Source organism: Hetaerina americana, unplaced genomic scaffold (genome assembly GCF_022747635.1).
Source record: "Hetaerina americana unplaced genomic scaffold, ioHetAmer1.1.p SCAF_24, whole genome shotgun sequence".
In the NCBI taxonomy this organism is placed as follows: Eukaryota; Metazoa; Arthropoda; class Insecta; order Odonata; family Calopterygidae; genus Hetaerina; species Hetaerina americana.
Genome location: NW_027286808.1, coordinates 6,187,674 through 6,208,210, shown reverse-complemented (window position 1 = coordinate 6,208,210; position 20,537 = coordinate 6,187,674). Strand labels below are relative to the sequence as shown.

At 42.3% G+C, this 20,537-nt stretch overlaps 1 protein-coding gene across 1 annotated transcript in view; it reads right to left on the bottom strand.

Moving 5' to 3' along the window:
• spg (dedicator of cytokinesis spg) overlaps positions 1-19,608 on the bottom strand; it is a 248,198-nt gene extending 228,590 nt beyond the window's left edge. Inside the window, exons 1-2 of the mRNA XM_071586700.1 lie at positions 19,545-19,608; positions 4,125-4,208 (exon numbers count right to left, since the gene is read on the bottom strand). Of these exons, the coding sequence (XP_071442801.1) occupies positions 4,125-4,208; positions 19,545-19,608 (148 nt within the window). The remainder of the gene's footprint in view (positions 1-4,124; positions 4,209-19,544) is intronic.
• Between the last annotated feature and the right edge of the window lie 929 nt (positions 19,609-20,537).

Here is a 20,537-nt window from a genome sequence, read left to right as displayed (position 1 = left end):
AACAAAGGGAACACCAGCTCCAGAGGTCGCTGACTCACCCAGAAACGTCTTTTAAGCCACGACTCCGGTTGAGAAATCTTACAATCCGATACTCAAAACTCCTTCTACTCAAGGGGGTTTGGGAGATGGATTTATTCCCTTCTGGCCTCTCCCTCTTTTTCCCGATAAACTCACTCTTACCATTCCCACACAAAACAAAGGCGCACTTTCGAGTTTTCTTTTTGGAGCAGGGGAAGATGGAGAGGATAAGGACACTCTCTCCCACGTCTTTAGTCCGGTCCGGTTTTTCCATTTGCGTACGCGTCACTCATTTGCCACCACCCAACCACTCCAAACTGTACGAGAACTTCTTCCCTTTTCATTACGGATTTCGCCGATAGATGTGACAATCTTATGCTATGAATCAAGGATGGAATCTAGCTTTCCAACTGGTAGCTATCCAACTACCAGATAATGCAAAGCCATACTTACGGCTGAAAGTTGAAAGAATGCTTATAATTAAACTTACGACATTTAATTGCAATTTCCAAGATAACTCCTTTTTTCAATGCAACAATTTCAGAGTGTAAAAATCATTCGCCTTGACTGGGACTCGAACCCAGATCCCTCAATATCCGGTCGAGTGCTTTAGCCACTTGAGCTACCGAGGCGTCCTCTTAAACTCTGAAATTTGCACGTAAACATTGCACTTCCTTTTGCATAGGCGAATGCATTACCCCCTTATCCATTCGAATGAATAATCACCGGTACTCCTGCAATTCTGCCTCACTCTCTTCTCTTCCTATCCCTTCACACGCCAATTCCCACAACCTTTCATTCGACCAGTGTTTTGCTCTCAGCATCCTAGAATCCCTACCTGATTCAGCCACCAATATAGAGGTGAGAACTCGTGAATCCGCCTACATATTAGCTTTCCGTTCTTTCAAAATTCCCACCCTTAACCGCCATCTTTAATTTCCCTCCCAGAATTCCCTCCACACCTCCCCTCCCAGCCCATACCTCTTTCCCCTCTCCACAGCAACAGCATATTTTCAGTCTCACTTGAAGGCCTCTGAGAGGGCCGAAAGCTCGAACAATTTACCGTGTGAGTGTCCTTTTAAATGTTGCTATTCTATTCTATTTGTGTTATATTGTGTCAGCCTATATATATATATATATATATATATATATATATATATATATATATATATATAACACAGTAATCAATCCGAAGGTCGATTTAATAGGTGATGGTAGAGATCACCCAGTACTAAGCCCTATACGGTGAAATTCACACATCAGGGTAGGGGAGACAGTTCCTTTTCCTGTGCCTTTTATGGTTTCCCAGGAAGACCTGGCACCCGATAAATCACATAGCTTGGGTTGAGCTGCAGGTGCCCAGAGGCTTGCCCGGGAACCGAACCCGGGTCCGTGGGACCAGTAGTCCAACGTTCTACTCCCTGGACTACCTCGACCCACTTTAAATAATGTAGAGATAACTAAATGAGCAAAGGAAGAGTTATTCGTACGCGTATGGGCGTAAGTGAATTCCTCAGTGCAGCTACTGGGACACAGAATTAAGCCAAATTAATGCATACAATTCTTTCGAAATCCATTTGAATAATTTTCAGTCACAAAAAATCTGGATAAGTATTACAGCACAGCGGCAGCCGAAAGCGTGGGATCAACACTTTTCATGACATTCGGTTATCTTATTTGTGGCTAAATTTTGGTGACAAGCGCGACTAATTCACCGAAAAAGATTTTCAATTCAGAAATATGGCGTGGGGGAGAATTTCTCGCATTATAATTGTTTTGACGGCCGAAGTCATTCTGAATGTTTGACGTAATTAAATAAAAATACCGCACAAAAATCCACCGTTCTATACATGATTGGCACGCGCACCAATTCTGGTTAACCTTCCAGTCTCGCTCCTACCCGACCTGACTGACACGGGAAAGCTTCGCTTCTTTCCCTCGGGCGGACGGTAAAAAAAAAGGAATTATCGATTCACATTTCACTTGGCCCGAGGAAAAAAAATCTCTCACCCACAGTGATTCCCGCTATTTGAATTTACGCCGGAACCACACTCAATAGTGCACGGGTGAAATTTCGGGAGGCTTTTGAATTGCGAGATTCTCGAGGAGATCGCGCGCCCCGGTGATTCTTCCACCCGCGTCGGATAAGAGGTGGCGGGCGTCACGTACGTCCCTCGGAGCGCGCCCGCCCTTTTCACCCGATGTGCGAGAAAGAGAAGAGAGAGTGAGCAAGCACTCGCAACGTGCGAAACCCAACCCGATGCGGCGGCAGAGGCTCGACCCTTGGCCGCATTGACGTCAAACCTTCCCTTTGGATCGGGGAGGAACCCGCGATGGCGAGGCAGAGGGGGACGGGAAGGAAGGAAGGAAGGAGAGGAGGGGAGAAAAGAGGCGAGGGGAAGAATGAAGGGAAATGGGTCCGCGCGCTTCCAAATGATAATAAAAAGAAAGGGACTTCGGCAACCCGAAACCTCTTCCACCCATCCCCACATACACTCCCACCACCACATCCCGTACTCCTTTCCCTCACCCCCTGGCCCAAATCCCGTCCGGGAAAGTGGATAAAGAGACAGAATATAGTGCGTGGGGCCGGTCAGGGTTGGGAGGCGTGACGCAGGGGGGTGCAGGTGTGAGCGTGTCGGGGGGGGGGGGGGTAAAGCAACTGGCGGCGCCGCCAACTGCCTGGATGTTCATGGAAACTCGATGGAAAATGAAAAAAGAAAATGATAAGAATGAAATGTGCGTTTTCGTCTCATATGGTCCAGCCTCGTCACAGATAATACGTATGTTTGTTCGGACATCGAAAAATCTGAGAGATTGTGAGCCAATCGGTAGAAAAACAAAATGAAAATTAAAGTGAGGATTGGAATTTATCTCCAGAGAATATGTCCGGAATATTAAAAAATAAACAATATCATTAAACAGGGTACAATGTCGCTAGAAAACAACACCAGAAAAAAAAGCTGCCAAGTGAGCGCTAAGACTTTCTCGGTTGGGTCATTCTTCCTTTCTCTCGTGGAGGCATTTAATGAGTACAAAGTAATTTCACAGACATCCCACAAACGCTCCTCGATAAAGTTTTCATTCGAATAGTCTTGCTGATGTCTCATGAGGTTCTACACCCTGCAAGCATTTATTTCGATAATTGCAAGTCAATACTACGAATTCAAATATTTTTTAGAGAATCATCACCTTCCATTAAACCGATTACCAATGGATAAAAAACTCATCATCGCATAGTAAAAATTCTCATTAGATTTTTGAGCCAAACGAACAATAACGAGAGTTTTATTTAATTCCGAATACCCTGGGAGGAAGATTTAATCCTAATTGCTTAGGGGAAATGCCAATAAAATCATTTAGAAAGCAAATTTTTGGTGGTCTTAAAGTTGAGGAAATAATGCAGTAAAACAGCCATTTGGGTATTTAAAGAACTCAGGAAATTAACAGTGTTGCATGCATATTGCTCATAGAATTTTTTTATATTGCTATAATACCCACAACACAACCACACAGAAAATATTGCACAGTAAAACAATTCACATTTTCCATTCTAATTCCAAGGATCAATTTTTTTCACAGGATTTGATGATCACCTTGTTGCTTGAATCATTGTCGGGAGTACCGGGTACAGGAAGATGATTTATCACACTCGTTCACTGAGCAGTGCCTTGCATTGCCAGAGAAAAATGTTCCGAGGAGATCAACATGAGTAACTAACCGCGAGACCGCATTTCGGGGAAGGATAATAAGAAGGTTACAATAATTTTTAGACTTGGAAAATTTTATTATTTATTTTTTTTAAAATAAGTCAATTGATTTAGAAATTATGGACAGTACCTCTTTATCAGAACGTATAGCAACACGACTCTAGATGCAACATGTTTGTTGGAAAATCCCTCTCAGTGTCTCCGCGAAAAAAATTGACGTCGGCACACTGGTTGGCAACCTTGTACAGGGAGAGGAAGGTTGGTCCTCTGGGATGGGGGCGGGGGGGGGAGTGCGTTTGGGGGGAGGGGAGGAGGTCAGGCGAGGTGGGATTTTGGGACGGGTCGAAACGGCGGCGGGAGACGGGGTGGGGAGAAAGAAGATCCATCGCAACTCACCCGCGCATTCTTCGAGGATTTGCACGGTCTCCCCGATCTCCAGCGGCAGCCCGTAACGAACTCCTCCTTTCCAGTTGTAGACGGCTGGGGACGAGAGAGGAAGAAAGAAAAAAGGAAAGATGAGTGTGTGTACATGAATAATATATGTATACATGCGGAAAAATCGCATTGTTAACAACACATGCCACTTAAACCGAGCGAAACGAAATAATGGCCGACAGGGAAACCTCCCCTCACCATTTTTTTAGCGAAATAATGAGATAAAAATGAGCTCGGAATCATAAAATACCAATGTATCAGGTACAGATATACCATGCAAAATTGTAACTCACAATTCAAACGCGCAACTCTCCATGACGATGAAAAAGTTCTTTCCTCGCGCCGCCGTAGCCTCAAAGTAAGTTGAGCAAATGTACCTGAGTTACAACTAACAAAAAACGTTAATTTTATAACATTCAAAAGCCAAGATGATCCAATGAGTATTACCGTCCATTCCTTAAATTACGATATTTATTTTGTTCCTCCTGTTCATATCACATCCAGAAATACTCGTAAATCATGGAAATACAAGACACCCATTGAAATCTACTTAAATATATAATTTTCTACAGCCACTGGGCCAATAATTTACAAGTATTTTTCATGAGAATGCACGAAAAATGCATCAGAATCATTCCCGTATTTTATGATACCTATTCTTGATCATTACCTCTACTCACGCCTGCGTACATTCTACCAAGCGTGTACCCCTAACCGTAGTTATACGGTAGAGTAGATATTAGGAAGTCAAACCATGAAATTCGCCCGAAAACCTCGGACTAAATAAATCATGGGCAAATTAATGCAACAAACTTAAAATGAAAAATGAACTCCTCACTGTTCCCCGGAAATACTTCTTCCCAGAAGAGGAGAGTATAAAAAAATGATGGAATCCTTGACAACTACGATAAAACGAAGGTTGCCTAAAGCACAGAAACGGAGGAGAATTTGCGGTTTTCCTGGGAAAATTCCATCGAAGAAACGTGGTGGGAGGACAGACTCCAAAAAGAAAAAGATCCGAGGTTGCCAATGAAGGAACCCATCTCACGTGCGTATCTATGTACAGAGACTGACGTATCAACAAGCGGACGCGACTAGAAAACTCCCCATGGCTGCCGACGAGAGAAGAGAGTATTTACTAAAGGAGAATGCACGGAGAGACGGAATCACGAAAAAGCTTCCTTCCATCCGATTCTGCCCGCGCTGGGTTGCCGCAGCGTCATGCGTCCGCCGACAATCCTCGTTTTCGTGCCTGCGGCAACCCCGAGAGAAAACAAAGGACGAGGACGGACCGTGCGCAGAGTTTTTAGATGTGAGATGAACAAATGACGGATGGTTGAGACAGTCGGCTTAAGCTCACCGTAGTGGGAACGTAGTCTGCGTAAGGCTGCGTTTCCATGCATCCAATTTTGCGGACCTTCCGCGTGGGAGGCCGAAGGAAACAGGATAACCCGAGCGCTGTGTTTGAACGCGAGATGAACGAATTGCAGAGTGCGAGCGTCGGCTTGCGCGGATTAAAGTAGAAAGATTGAAACTTTTGCGTTTTCGATCTGTGTCATGATTCGCTGCGTAAACTGCGCCGACGGAAATCCGGATGCATGAAAACTTAACTTAGAAAGCCGTTAGTTAGGCAACTCCCGCGTTATGGCAGCCTGTGCTGAGGAGCTATGCGTTCTTGATTGGTTGCACATTCTGAGGAGTTAAGAAAAAGTAGCTCAAGAGCACGAAGAAACCTTAAACTCTCGAAACGAATGGTTGGGATTTATTTGAACGACAAAGTTAAGGGTGCCTATGTGATATTTCGCGTTGGTTGAACATCACCTAGAATACGAATCGAGCATTTGTGGCACTGCGTAGGAAGACTTACGAGTTAAACTGGATATAGAGAAGAGTTTCCGATTTCATGAAAAACAGTTATGAACGAACAGGGATCATCATCACATTATTACTATTTGGCTCGGGTTGAGAGACGCCGGTAACACGACGAATACAGGCTCGGCTTAAGCTATAAGGTGAGTACGAGTCATTCGAGTTCACCGCTTGCAAAGAAGGAATAATTTTTGCACCACAGTGCATTGGTAAGGCGAGATCACCACGAGAAGTAGAGGGAAATTGTCTGGCGAACAGAATAATTTAAGAAATCATTTTTCCCTTACAAAATTTCGATTATAACAGCAGGAAACATCACGTGCGACAACGGGGAGTGAAAGGATACTCGTACTCCAATGCTTATAATTACCAATTACTGAAAAGGTTGGTGACCTCAAACACCCTCTACCACGCCTTCGTGGCGGCTTACGAGGGTAGCATGTAGACAAACCTTTCTCCTCTCCCTCATCGGATTGCGACTCCCAGGGCGCAGCGGAGCCGCAGCTGCATATGGAGGAAGCGTCGGGGAAGAGAGGGAGAGATAACGCCTGCGCGACCGCAGGGATTCCGATAGCCGGACGAGGGCATTTCTCGCGATCGGTCAACCCGAACGGGCGACGTACCCGCGAGAGGAGGAATCCGTGCGCGGTAAATTAAAGCATATGCGGTCGTCCTCTTCTCTACCCCCCCTTCCCACGGCCCCAACTCTCCTCCCCCCCTTGAAACCCCCTCGCACTCGCGTTCGGACGTCGAGAGTCCCAGTCCCATTCGTCATCATCCACCGCGTCCTCGCGGCTCCTCGATCCACCCGGACTGGAGATGCCAATCACACGGCCACCTCACACTTCCTTCCTTCCACCCTTTCCCATATTCTCTTCAACCCATCGCTGTCCGAAACCGAAACGTTTCCGCTGGCACTATCCTCCCGCCTTTTTTTTTATCTCCTATTCATTTTTTTCCAATTTCCGTCGCTTGCTACGTCACACTTATGCTCTCTCTTCCTCCTGGTTACACGTCCTGGGGCGCTAGATACGTGTACACCGATCTAGCGAATTCCACGCATCGTGGAAACACACTCTAGTTACGCCGTCTATTTCACTGAGCTCCTCGATACACCTCGATGATTAAGCCCTTGTCATCGATATTTTGGGATCATTTTCTCAAAGCTAGAGGCCACTTCATTAACTTTCCGAAACCAGTGGTTACCATTATGTAGAAAAGTGATGAGTTTTATGACGGATCTGTATCCATCAGAAGGCTCTCGTTTAGAAGTCTTTGAGGAGATTTCACGTGAAGCGGGCTCTTGTTATCACAGATGATTAAAATGAGCATGAATAATAAATTAAAGCGTAGGTGTCTATTTCAGAATAATAGCTGTTTATGTCAGAAGCTTCTTCAGAGAAGTTTTAATCCCTGAATAATGATACATTACTATTCCGCCGGATACATCCATCCGGAATTTGTGTGTTTAAGTCACTATATTTTCCAATACTCAGTTGATCGAACTCCAAATATTTTTTTGTAATTACAACAGATACGAGTATCCCATCTCTTTCGGACCGACATCAAAAGGATGTAAAAAGACAGGCATATTCGCCTTTGTTTTAGTCAAAGTGAAGTCCAAGCTGACTTTATTCGTCGAGTAGAGATCATGCAATTTCATTTAAAAAAACCACTCCATCTGTAACTTAAAAATGTTGGTGCCAATGCTACCAAAAGATATGAATATGAATATAATTTATGTAGGGTGGGAGCAGCCTATGGTTTTGCATTTTTATAACGAAGGACCAAATATTTAAGTTTGAAACGCATAGTTTGCCCGCGGTTGCTGTCTAACGGTATCTCTTCAAGAACGTCTTTTGGTCGGTTCCTATGATTATTTGAGTGAACAGATTTTAGTATCGATACATAATCGAATCTGACGACTGCCAATTCTAATCTCACACGTCACTGCCTTGGTGATCCTCAAATCAGTGGAGAGCGGCAACACCAATGCATGGGCAATCCTGAAAGTCTGCGCTTTTATAGTGAATATCCAACTTCTTCTGATGAAATTTTACTTCATTCCCCCCCTCCCTGGCGAATTTTGCGAACTCCGAATGAGTCATTTTTATCATTAAACGACCAGAGGTCGGGAAAGGGGTGAGGGGGGGGTCGAGCTTTATTTTTCGCAAGGGGTATTTTTCTTCTCTCCCCTTTTTTCCCAATCTGCAAAATTTTATATTTTATTCGATTATTTCGAACTTGGTTGGAGTCGCGGTGACTGATATCCCGTGGAATTCAATTATAAAAAAATAAACCAAGCGTCTGGCAAGGGGGGGGTGGGCGTGTGACGTACCGCCCGGCTTCTCGATTCGCGGCGTGCGGAAGTCCGCGAATTTATCACGGAAAGTCTCAATTTCAGGGGAGGTTGCCCACTTGCGGTGTCCTCCTCCCGGCAATGCACGCGGGTCGAACGATTCGCCTGCGACCGTGATCGATCATCTCCAAATGAACCTCGCTGGAGGCCGTCTCACGTGGTTTGCAAGTTACGTACTAGTGCCAAGGATGATGGGAGGACCGGTGAGATGTGAACCTAACATATTGAGAAAAAGGGAAAAGCGTAACCTATTTCTTCGCGAATTTGAGCCCATTTTTTTCTGCTAACTTAGCGGGTAGACATTGGTGTTAGGTGGGTGTCAATAAATATACGCAAATCTAAACATCAGAAACGAAAAAACGAGGCACCAAGCAAAAGAAAACCCCTGCAAATGACCATTTTCATTACCGATATAGAATAACGGAAAAAAATATCGGACGGCATGCACTTTTTTTACTCAAGATACGAATGCGCCTCGTTTTTTTTATCGTCGGCCCCTGATGTTCCGCTTGCCCACAAAAATATCGCACCACATTTGAATTTTGTTTTTCTAGCGATGTAACTGCGAGTCGTTTTTATCATCATGATAACGCTCCGATTGTTTATCGTGAGAAAAACATCGAACGCATGTTGAAATATGCACGACAAAAAGTTCTACATTTCGCTTTTGAAAACATGTGAATTCGATGGGGTCCAGAATGTGAGCAGATTGGGCATTCGTAGGGCATATAATAAAGGAATTCTTTGAGAGATGAGGAAACAAGGAATGGTATTAGGATGAGAACGCTTGGCTAACGATCTCGCTATTAAGTCACGGTTACCGACCTTAGATGAAAGGAGTAAATGTTCGCGATGGTGTATAAAATGATTTAATATAGGCACATTTTAGGTCTCCGAGCTATATCATAAATGTATGAAAGTCATAAAGTCAACATCGTCATCATATTACCCTACAAATTGCCAAATGAGCATGTGGCAGCGGATGTCAGGTTACCAGCCATTAGAGTAATCAGCGATGCATCATGTGACATGAAGATTTCGAGTACCTGCTGTTGAAAAACACACCTTGTACTGCCCACTTATTTATCATAACAGACTTAATACGAACGTTTCGATATCCTTGAGATTCGTGTTGCTTAATAAATAGTTTTCTAGGCTTATGATCACATATTGTGCACCATGAAAAGGATTTCATGCATCAATAAAAATCGAGAGTAAGGAGAACAAACAAAGAAGTATTAGGCACGGTAGAGATGGAGAGAGAGTTCTTGGGAGAAATCCGAGGCGAGGAAAGTGAATTTAGATTGGTGATGAAATGCTGAAGACTTAAAGGAGGTTTAGTTAAGTGCGGTAAGGGCAAGAAAAGGTCAGGCATGATGGACTGAATGATGGGAGGCAGAAAACATGCAAAATTGAAGAAGGGTTAATTCTGGCGCAGGATTTCACGTTGTTTCGAGTCAGGCAAAGCTTGGAAATGTAGTGGTGGCTAGTCAGTGTCCATCCAACGGGTAACATCCGACTGGTTCATCTGACCTAAACGGTAGAGTACCATTGCAAATAATATCTTTAAAATAGGCAGATAATTTCCCGAACCAGCTCATCTTGATGATGAATTCATCAATCTCAAAGATGGAATAGTCTACCAATATTATAAAATACTTACGTTCTCCCTACCCACAGTAAAATCATACGATTTGAATTTACTAAGAAGTTATTTAAGCCTTGCACGTGATCCCGGAGCTTCCAAATACAACAATGTGAGGCTTTCCAATAATACTGCGACACTTATTGTACCTCCAATAATGATGAATATTAACCAAACTGGTGGCTTTTTTTCTGCGTCTTGTCGAGTTAATAAATCAGTTACTTCCTAGTGATCAAAGAGCAGAGGAGAGGCAGAGAAAAATCCGCTATCGGAATTAAGTTACTCTTGATAGATGAAAGAGTCTCGTGGATTATAGATCAAAGTTCCTTTCGAAAGAACACAAGAGGCAAAGAAGCTTAATCTGGGAATCAAATCTGAACACTACGGAAGGTGGGAAGCAGATCGCTGGAACAATCATCTCCAAAGAAATATGTTTCTTAATAATTCCCCCTGAAGTGCTTCTTTCTTACATTACTACCCTCTTCAGCTTATCAAATTGTCTGGTGTACGGTCACAACGCCAATAATCAAAATCCCTGTTCTCTTCTCCGAATACCCATCAACTGTACCTTATAGCAATTCCCTCAACGTGCTCCAACTTCCCATTACTATCTTCAGCCTCTCTTCCTCCTCTTTCTCCGACCAATGTACCAGATTCCGCATCCACAAATGACACTTATTCGTACGCTTTTGGGCTACACTGCTTTCTTTTCACCACTCTCGGAAAATATGACGAAGATGAACATCGATTGGAACCTCTAGGAATATGGGCTAGAAAAATAATGAAAAATTGGAGAGAAAACAATTTTTGCAAGTAAATGATTGGGGGCGTTCCAATAAGTCGCAGACTAGCGAAGTAGTCAATTTGTCCGGAAATGAAAGCTGGAATTGGATATTGATAGCGGCATTGGAGGATGTTGACGATATTGATACGACCGGCCACAATTTATCGCTGCAGAACTATCGAAGGCAAAGTCATGAGGGTTGGCGCAGAATTTAAGGCCACCTCCGCGTTATTGCCGTATTCCATCGAATGAAGTGATTTCAACGTGACTTCCTCCCGCGGGCATCGACCCCTGGAGGATGTGAAGCATCGAACGCTCCCAGACATAAACCGACCGGAACCCGGTTGCGAAGGAAAAATAAACAAAGCGCCCAAAGAGGTAACCAAAAAAAATTCTCGGAAATGGAACGCGTGGTCAATCAGAAGGGGAATTTACTTAGAACACAGCTCGCACCATAAAAAAACAGAGAAATGAAACCATTCCGCAGAGATAAATCCAGCTCGCTATTATGGACTCCCATCGATCTTTTCAGATATAGGAGCGAAAAAGCGCGGATTCGACGAAGGGTGACAAAAATGAGTAACAGGACGATCAAAATGAGCACTGAAACCGGAAGAAACCGGTTTCGTCCTCCCGCTTGCAGGATTTCAAATGCGAAGGTCGGACTAAAAGAAAGAAATTGCCAATCATACGTACATGCTCCTTTATCATTCACAAGACTACCGAATTACTCGTCGGTGCGTCCCCTCCGGCTAAAATCCGTCACATGCATCGATTTTTCTGATCGAGCTAATGGATTAAGGCGACCGACACTGTCTTATGCATTCCGCATCTCATCGGCTTATATATATATATATATATATATAAGAGACACGCGCCGAGCGAAGTCGCGCGACGCCGATGAAAGCCGAGGTTTCTTATTCCATTCGCATCATAGATATCGCCTTACTCTTAAAAATGTTCCCCCTTGCGCTCGATGAGGTGGAGATTAGGGGGCTTTTCAGGAGGATAGACCATGCTGGCAGTCCAAAGAGAAAAAAGAAAGAGGAGAGGTGGGAGGAGGGGAAAAGTTGAAGGTAGCGGCTGCGGAGATAACAAACCTCGAGAGCCGTGTATATATGTTGACGGAGGCTGACGGAATATTATGATAGTCCGTGATTCGAGGAAAGGAAAGCGAAAATATTTGCGCCGCGGATTATCAAAAAAAAATGAGGCGACGAGAGATGCGCTCGTTGGTAGAATGGCGGCCGTGAGACGAGAAGGGAAACGGACGACGGGAGATCAAACAGCGGTGGGAGGCATGATTGCCGGGCGTGAACGCTATTGACACATATCTCTTAATCTCCCCTTCTCAGGGGTTTGAGAGAAAAGGGCGTAGTAATCTTGCAGCTAGCGAAAAAAGGATTGAAGAGTAAAAATTGTCTCTTTATAAAGCTCCTTCCTGAGAACTATCGACATAAGTAATGCGACACTATTCCCACATCAAATAAAAAAAATTCAATGCTTTAATGCTATAATGTTGATAATGAAGTCAGATGCTGCTATAGTGTTAATACTGTAGAATCTATAGTAAAGATATATTTATGATTCCGTCATTGGGTGGCTGAATTTTCTGGGAATTTCAATAATTAAAAGCATATTTGGCACTTAAGAACGAATTATACTCAGGATCTTTACGTCTTAACGTATTGATGGATTTTGAATTATTTATAGTAACTGGGGAGGGCCGTGGTAGACCTATGGGTAGAGCTCTGGGGTTTGATTCCCGGGGGCGCCAATGTGCACCCTCAGTTTCACCTAAGCTGGGAGATGTTTCGGGTACCAGATCTTCGCGGGAGACAACTGGTGGCAGAGGGAATCATTCTGATCCGCCAACCCTGACGTGTGAATTTCAAATGCTGTTGGACTTAGTATTGGGGAGCTCTACCCTCACCTATTAAACCTATACTTCGCGTTGAAAACTACGGTATAATAAAAGAAAAATTATCGCAACTATGTATCAATTCCATTGCTGGTACGATAATCAATAGTCAAACAATTTTTGATATTGGTATTTATAACTTTCAAAATGATGATCAGGTTTGTGTAGGAACTAATTCTGTACACGCATTATAATGTATTTTGTTTGAATTCCTCAATTCTAGAATGCCAGAATGATCTATAACCGATGTATGATTGAATTTCATGCTCTCAGCAATATTTCCGCCAACGAGTAGTATGTTATTCCTTGTAATAATAGAATAACAACTTCTTCCCTATTTAACGGCAACCACCAAAAATTCAAAGTATTATTTCTGTTGAGAAACTACGCCGTAGTAGGATATTTAAATTAATTCTTCTGCTCCATTGAGAAATATATTATATCTGACCACATTATTAATGAAACAAAAACGAATTTACAGACAACATTCCGAATAATTCTGAAGTAATAAGCACAGAAATACGACGCAATGGTAGAACTGGAATATCAAAAATTCTTTCTACCACTCACCTGTGGAACACCTACATGTGCCATCGAGAGGGAATTGATCTGTCCTGATTATCGAGCGGATAGAGCGAGTATTGAATGAACGCGAAAAAGGTATGAGTTTGAACCGACTCTGAATTGGACTAACATTTGAGCTATCCCGATGCAGGGAACGTTTTTCATAGGAGACAGAATCAGTTGTCTTTGTCGAAGGATACATTCCCTTGACATAATGTCATTCCCAAAAGGCCTTGGGGTATCCCGCGAAATGTGCCTATCGAGGATTATGAAGTTACGGCAAAGAAGCAAAGTAGGAGTTTCAGGAGGCGTTCAGTCACACAAGAAAGGTCCTGTTTTCATACGATCAATATGATGCATAGTAAATACAACATTTTGAAATGTACAGCGAGGAAGGAGCGAAAGTGAACTCTGCATTTAAATAATCGTAATAGTCCAGGAAAAAAATGTGACTTCTTCTGTGTTTGAAGAACCAGCGAGGTTGCGGGTTCAAACCTCGACGCGGACATGAAAGTTTAACTTTTACATTAAGAAGCCTCCTTTAATTAAGTTAAGGTGCGATTCTGTGTGATGTAGTCGTCAGTTGTTGGATTGCTTTTAAAGTCCAAATTACATTAAGCTACCTTAAAAATTGAAGGGGTTGGTCGTGAAGAAATATTAGAGGGGGGGGGGCTGAAAATTGCCGCCAAGTGCTACATGTACTGAAGGATTTGAGGGTCAGAGAAGACTATAATTCGTTGTCTCAGGCGTGACTTCATGGAACATGGACTTCAGTTTCTCCTTTCATTATGTCAGAGAAGACCACAATGAATCCGACTTAATATTAAAAACAGCCCCTTTGCAATCGAACTTTCTCGGAGCGCTATTAAAGGACTTCTTCGTAAGAGAGAGCCTGACTTTAATGCCCCTTGAACTCTCCCCATCCCACGACCACTCCTGAGCTAAGTCTCAGGGAAGAGTTCTCCAGTTCATCACCCGCCGCCACCTCCCGCGACCTCGTCGGCGGACGCCATTCGCACCCACCCACCACCCTACTTGGGCCGCCCTCACCAGATTCAGACGCCCCTTCTTCCCTCCGATCGCTCCTCTCTTCCTCTTCCCAACTTGCCCCATTATTCCATGGGCGACGTGAGTGCCCCCTTCCCTTTCCCGACCGAATGACGAGACGCGGAAGGACTTGTTGAGGAGTGGAAAGGGAAAACAAATACAGCCAACTCCTCGGCCTCGCCGCGAGTGCACGAAGAGGCCGGCTGATGGGAGGCGAGGAAAGGAAAAAGCCGAGGGGAAGGAGAGCAAGACATACTCCGTCCTCCCGGAATCGTTCGGTTATTGCCCTCGCGGTGATTCGAAAGCCCCTTTCTCTCTCCATTATTATCTCGGAATATTTGAACAATACGATAGTGATGACACCTCTCACATTAGTACGTGATGATTTTAGGGAAAAAGGTTTAAATATTCGCTAGACGAGGAACGGAATAAAGGAAACAAATTGCAAGGAGGGTGATTCGTAAAGAAATCTTATATAGGGCACCAGAATAGAGGACGATGGCCGAGTAGGAAATTTGCTGAAGGAAGAAGAGCGTGGAAAAGATTCTGAGACCCAGTGACATCGTGAAGGCGAAGGCAGAATGAAAAGTGTTAGACCGGCGGCAAAGAGAAATGGCGTTAATTGCAAAGAATTAAGACATCGAGGGAGAAATATACTAGATGCAATATTCACGCCATTGGCGGTCTACAGGCAAAAACAAGATGCATCCGGTTTACGCACAAGAAATTGTTTTCTCTTAAATGATTATAGTATGGCGTTGCTTATAGAAAAGTGCCTGTATTATGGCAATGTTTATAGAAACACTTTAAAAATAACTGACTTTGGTAGGACTGATAGACATAAAGTTAGATAATTTTAATCTGATAACGCAATGTCCATCTAAGATAATATAAATGAAAAACGAGTTTCTTCTCCTTGCGAATTGCGCCTTTTGGCAACCAAACTTCCAACACCCTGATATAACAGCGCGTTCGTTCACTCGATCTTTTCTTGTAAAAACTTGTTTGCTTCCCTAAGTGCATTTACACACTGGTAGCTCGTGATCATTTTTCATCATGTTCCCTTAGTTTCAGGAACTTGAAAGTCGATTCGAATAATTTCGTGGAACTCCTTCGTTTTTATTCGTTATAATATTTCTGGTTAATATTTTGCGTTCTTCATTCATCAAGTGTTTACATACTATTGCAGGCGGTAAATAACATGAATACTGAAATAAAGTGTTGGGAACTGGCGGGAAACTGGAAACGAGTGGGTAGATTTTGTCTGTATAGTCTCGGCAGTATTTCAGGAGTCCACAATACTGATCTTTTAATTTTCGAAGTGTCACTAAATTACCCGAACAAACACCGTAACAGTTATTACTATCGCTGACACCATGCTTATGTTTGAAAGTACTCCATGAATAATTTTTCCCGTCTTACATGCCAAATTTCGTAAGACTGTCTCCCGAAATTTGGCTAAATTCGCCGATTTGGGGCAAATTTGGATGTCGGTATCTTGTACCCTAACGTGCCAACAGCAATTGACACCGCAAGGATACACATGAATATCCAAGGTTTCTATGTAAGTCGTAGGAAGTAAATAGTTGTTAAATTACTAACTTGTTTACCGAATAATATTTATTAAAGATTCTAATCTAAGTGTTATGTTTTACGCTTACTTTGAAAGCTATACATACAGTTTACAGCGATGTTCTCATGAATTTAACGTGAATGGGGATTTAGCATATAATTTATCTTAGTATATCTTTAGCGCATGTGCTGGTAAATGTATTTGAAAATGAAAACATTTCAGCCCAAAGCAAGGTATTATACGTTACCTTCCTCGCCTGCCAACCCAGAGGTCGCGGGTTCGATTCCCGCCTAGGTGGGTTTTCCTCCACCTAAGACTTGGATGCTTGTAATTGTCTTTCCTGTATGGGGGTTGGATGGAAGAAGGGACTATGAAGTCTTCCTCTCGCCCCAATAAAAGTTGTTAAAGAAATAAATAAATTTGCCAACCTCGGATATTATGACTGCTATTAAAATTTGCCGTAAACTTTGAATAAACTTTGGCGACATGAACCGAAACGAATTCTCATTGGTTTGACGTCCCCGCACGGTATTTTATAGTTTAGGCTTTAACATCATAATAATTGCGCATAAAATATTTTAAATGTATGTTTTACTATCGTTTCTTTGATTCAATCAAAGCATTCAAAACATGCATCTCTATGGCATATTTTTTACATTTATTTGCAGCAGCTGTGCAGGGTTCTTTCATCCTTTGGAATGCAAACAAAAACCTTTTCCGGGATGAAAATCGATGTGCGAGTGCATCTGGCCACTAAAAAGGATATTTGGATATTTTAAGAATACCTTTCTCGTTAAAATTCGTTTATATTGAATAAAAAATCAATTAAAATTTGCTAATGCTTTCAAAAAATGAGATGAATAAAATTATTTTCGCCAAATATGCGTAAACATACACTACTTCAGTTAGAACCGTTAACAAACGACGCAGTAGCTATTTCATCAAAGGTACATCGAAAAAAATTAGCAATGAGATCATTAAGATGCAGAATGTATCGACCCTTCTCTAAGCAATCGTCAGTCGGGAGCTTCTTTGTAAATTTCCGCGGGAAATGTGGCCACGATCCCATTAAGGGCTAATTTAAGGTCATACAAAAGCCAATTACTCCTTAAATGAAGAACGACCCCAAGGAAGCGTTTTGCAAATTAAGAGAGTCGATGAAGAATGTTCGAAAAATATAACACCTTGCTAGTCAAACGAGCCAATTTCTTTTCATTCCGCTTAGCGAAATAATTTCTCGTTCAGAAAAATGTATGCAATAACTAGTGACTATGTGGTAACATAGAGGAAGACTATTTTCCAAACCCATGCATAATCGAGCGTACAATTTATGTAACGTATGCTAACTTTCAAAACGGCTATTCACAAAATAAAGACCGTTATTCATAGAAATTCATTTAGAAAGTATCAGCTCCATAATCTACTCGTTTATTAAATATGCGCAAGTTTCTATTAGACGCTTAAAATTCAAAAAAGTTGATCTAGTCAGGAAGAAGTGTTTCAAATACGACGGAAACAATTACCTAGTTCGATTGTTAAAATAACCATTGATTGACAGAGCATTTAGAATCGGTTCGTAGATAGAGCGGCTGTCCCGCGGATACCGCTTTCTTAACTCGTTTCGCCTTGGATTTCATCAAAAGCTCTCCAGTCACTCTTGTGTATCCATAGAGCAACCTTTTATAAGATGGGACCAGCAGAGAAAGGAGAAGTCGGGACCCTGGGGGGATTACGAACGGTGGGGCGAGATGAGACGAAGGAAGAAAGGCGTAGGGAAACATGCCGGGCGCCAAATCGAAGTCACCGAAGTGAGCACAGACGGAAGCAAAGAAGTAAGGAAGAAGGAAGGTGGCGTAATTGCATTTCACGGCCGTTGATGTCACCGGGGGCGGTGTACGCGGTGCGCCGGCGGTGGGGAGGAAGGATGAGAGATAGACGGCGGATGGGTCGGAGGACTGGGGAGGGATCGAGGGCGCAATTAAAAAGTGCCGCCGGTGGGAAGGTAAAAAACGGGCGGGACGGGGTGGCGTGGGCTGGCAGGGGGTGGGGAGTGAGGGAGAATGAAAGTGAGTCAGGGAGGGGGTAGAATTGAAAGGAGCGCGGGCAGGTAGGGGCGGGAATCGCTTAGGGCCTCGCGGCAAAGTAGACTACATTTTTTTCGCGGGGGGTCGGCGATGAGGTCAAGTGGAAATACTTGGGAAGACTGGATTTAAAAGATCGATGCTCAAAATACGTTGTTTTTCGGGTGAAATAGATAGTGGTAGAGTTCAAAATTTAAGATTGTTCCAGTTTTGCATTAGTATATGCTTAATGTGTCGAAACACTTTTTTGCAGCATTAGATAATATGTCGGCAATTTCTAATAGTACCTATACATACAATACGAGAAGAGTAAATGCAAAGTTAAGAAACCCAATCTGACCCCATCCAGGAAATCATTTGCTTATATGTTTTCAAAGATTTTTAATATGTTTCCTGAAGAAATGTACTCGTTACATATAGAACAGTGCAATACATTTATTTAAATGGCAACAGCTTGGATATTGGCTGAAGTAGACGTAATTTGGTTTTGAATATGACTGATCTTTCTCTTTGCCATTGGTATTTATATCTTTTGTTTTTATTTCCAACGTTTATTTGATCCTGATGAGCTAATATCTATCTTTACCTACAAATGAATTTACTTATTTATAATGAGAAATACCACAAAATTGGTACTCCCCAATTCGAGATCTAAACCTTTCATACCAAAATGGAATTGAACAATGTGCTACATAAAGGTACTGAAAGAAATGGCAATATTAATATTAAAGGGGGCAGATAAAATAATAAAGTGTAATGCGGTATCTAAATCTCTTGGAGAAATGCTACCTTATTTCGCAGGATGCAGTGAGCTTTGTTCTGCAACCATCAGTGTTGTTAGGGTATGATGGCTTGATATAATGTTTAGAGAAGTTAATTACAGAATTTCAGAGAAGAAATGTTTCGAAGTATTTCAGGGTTATTTATACTCTTCCGTTACACTTCATTCTTGTAATGAGTCATTACCTAAACTAATGATCAACGCTCCGGCTGATTCTTGGGTTGATGACTCTGAGAGTAAACAATGCTGTTGAAAGCATACAAAACTCTTCCCTTTGCGATTTCCTGATTTCCTTTAAAGTCTTTTTGATTAGCTGAATCACTTAGAAGACCTCCATATAGGTCCTCCAAATTTGAAGGAATTGCCGATGGTCAAATTTTCTAATAACCTTTCATCAACTTTTTCATCTTTTCTTTTCATTTTTCAATAACTTCACGGCGGAAGTTTAATAAGGCGAAAGTAGAGGCCTATTAGAGTAGAGGCTTATTACGAAATATTCAATACATAATGAAAGTATAACGAATAGAGAATGATAGTTCGATGAGGAATAGAATAAAAATTTAAATGATATGAATTTTTGTTATTTAGTAGAAATTGGAGAAGACGCCATTGCAAGAGATCGTGGGTGGCACATTTATGAAAGCTAAAACAATAGGATGTATACCCACTTATATTTTATGGAATCCCTACCATGTTCTCATTTTAATCTTACTCCAACATCAATACCGAGGAAGAAGTATTAAAAACCAAAACTAACCATAAGGAGTAGCTCCGAGTTGCTGTTGGAAGATTCCCGCAACTTCATTTGCCTTCATGAACATTATCTTACATTCTCATTCTCTTTCAGCGGTTAAAACTAATTAATCATGCTGTTAAACTACCGCGTTTACGAGCATGAGGTTGTAGTATCCAAGTTTTAGAGGTGACTTGATCGATTTTCCCAATTTCTAAGACTATAGAGTATTTGTCGTAATGACAAATGCACACAGATTACAGTATTCCCGTTAAGTAGCGGCAAATGTTTCCATAACATTACTGGAGAGATGACGATTACTTGACTCTTTGCGATAATTTTCTAAAAATACTCACGCCATTGAAAAAATCAATATTCCATAGAAAACTCGTAAGAAAAACGGAATTTCATATTTAGAAAGAAATAAAAGAGAAGATAAATACAACGTGGCATTTACGTTACCCTAATCTCTTTTCACGGCACACCCAATACAAAGATGCATAGGAAGTTGTCGAATGAAACGGCACGCCGTCAAAGGACACAGAGCACGCATGGAATGATTTGTGAATTGTTCCAGTATTTTACACGCTTGAAAATAATGTTTTGATATTCTATATATTCAAAGGTTCGCCTTTAATGTCTCTCCTGCATAACTCGGTCTCGAGGTAGTATCCGCCTTTGATTAGTTGAGTACATTTGGGACACCACACATTTAACGATTTTCCGGTCCTTCCCTTAGGGCAAGGACGTTCATAAGGGGCAGGAAGAGGAGGAGGCCTGAAACATTACGTCCCGTAAGAAATGAGGGGGGTTATTTCGGAAGGAGTGAAGCGGGTAACTGGGGAGTTCTTAGGAGAGGGGAGACTTTTGGAAGAGACTGACGTTAGGCTTTGGCTGCAATCCATTACTTTTGGGTGGATTAAGAGGAGTGTCGGCGAGGGAAACTTTTTTTTTGCTGAGGAAATCAGAAAAAAAACGAAGATTAGGGAGAGAGAGACTGAGCATTAAACTTTGAAA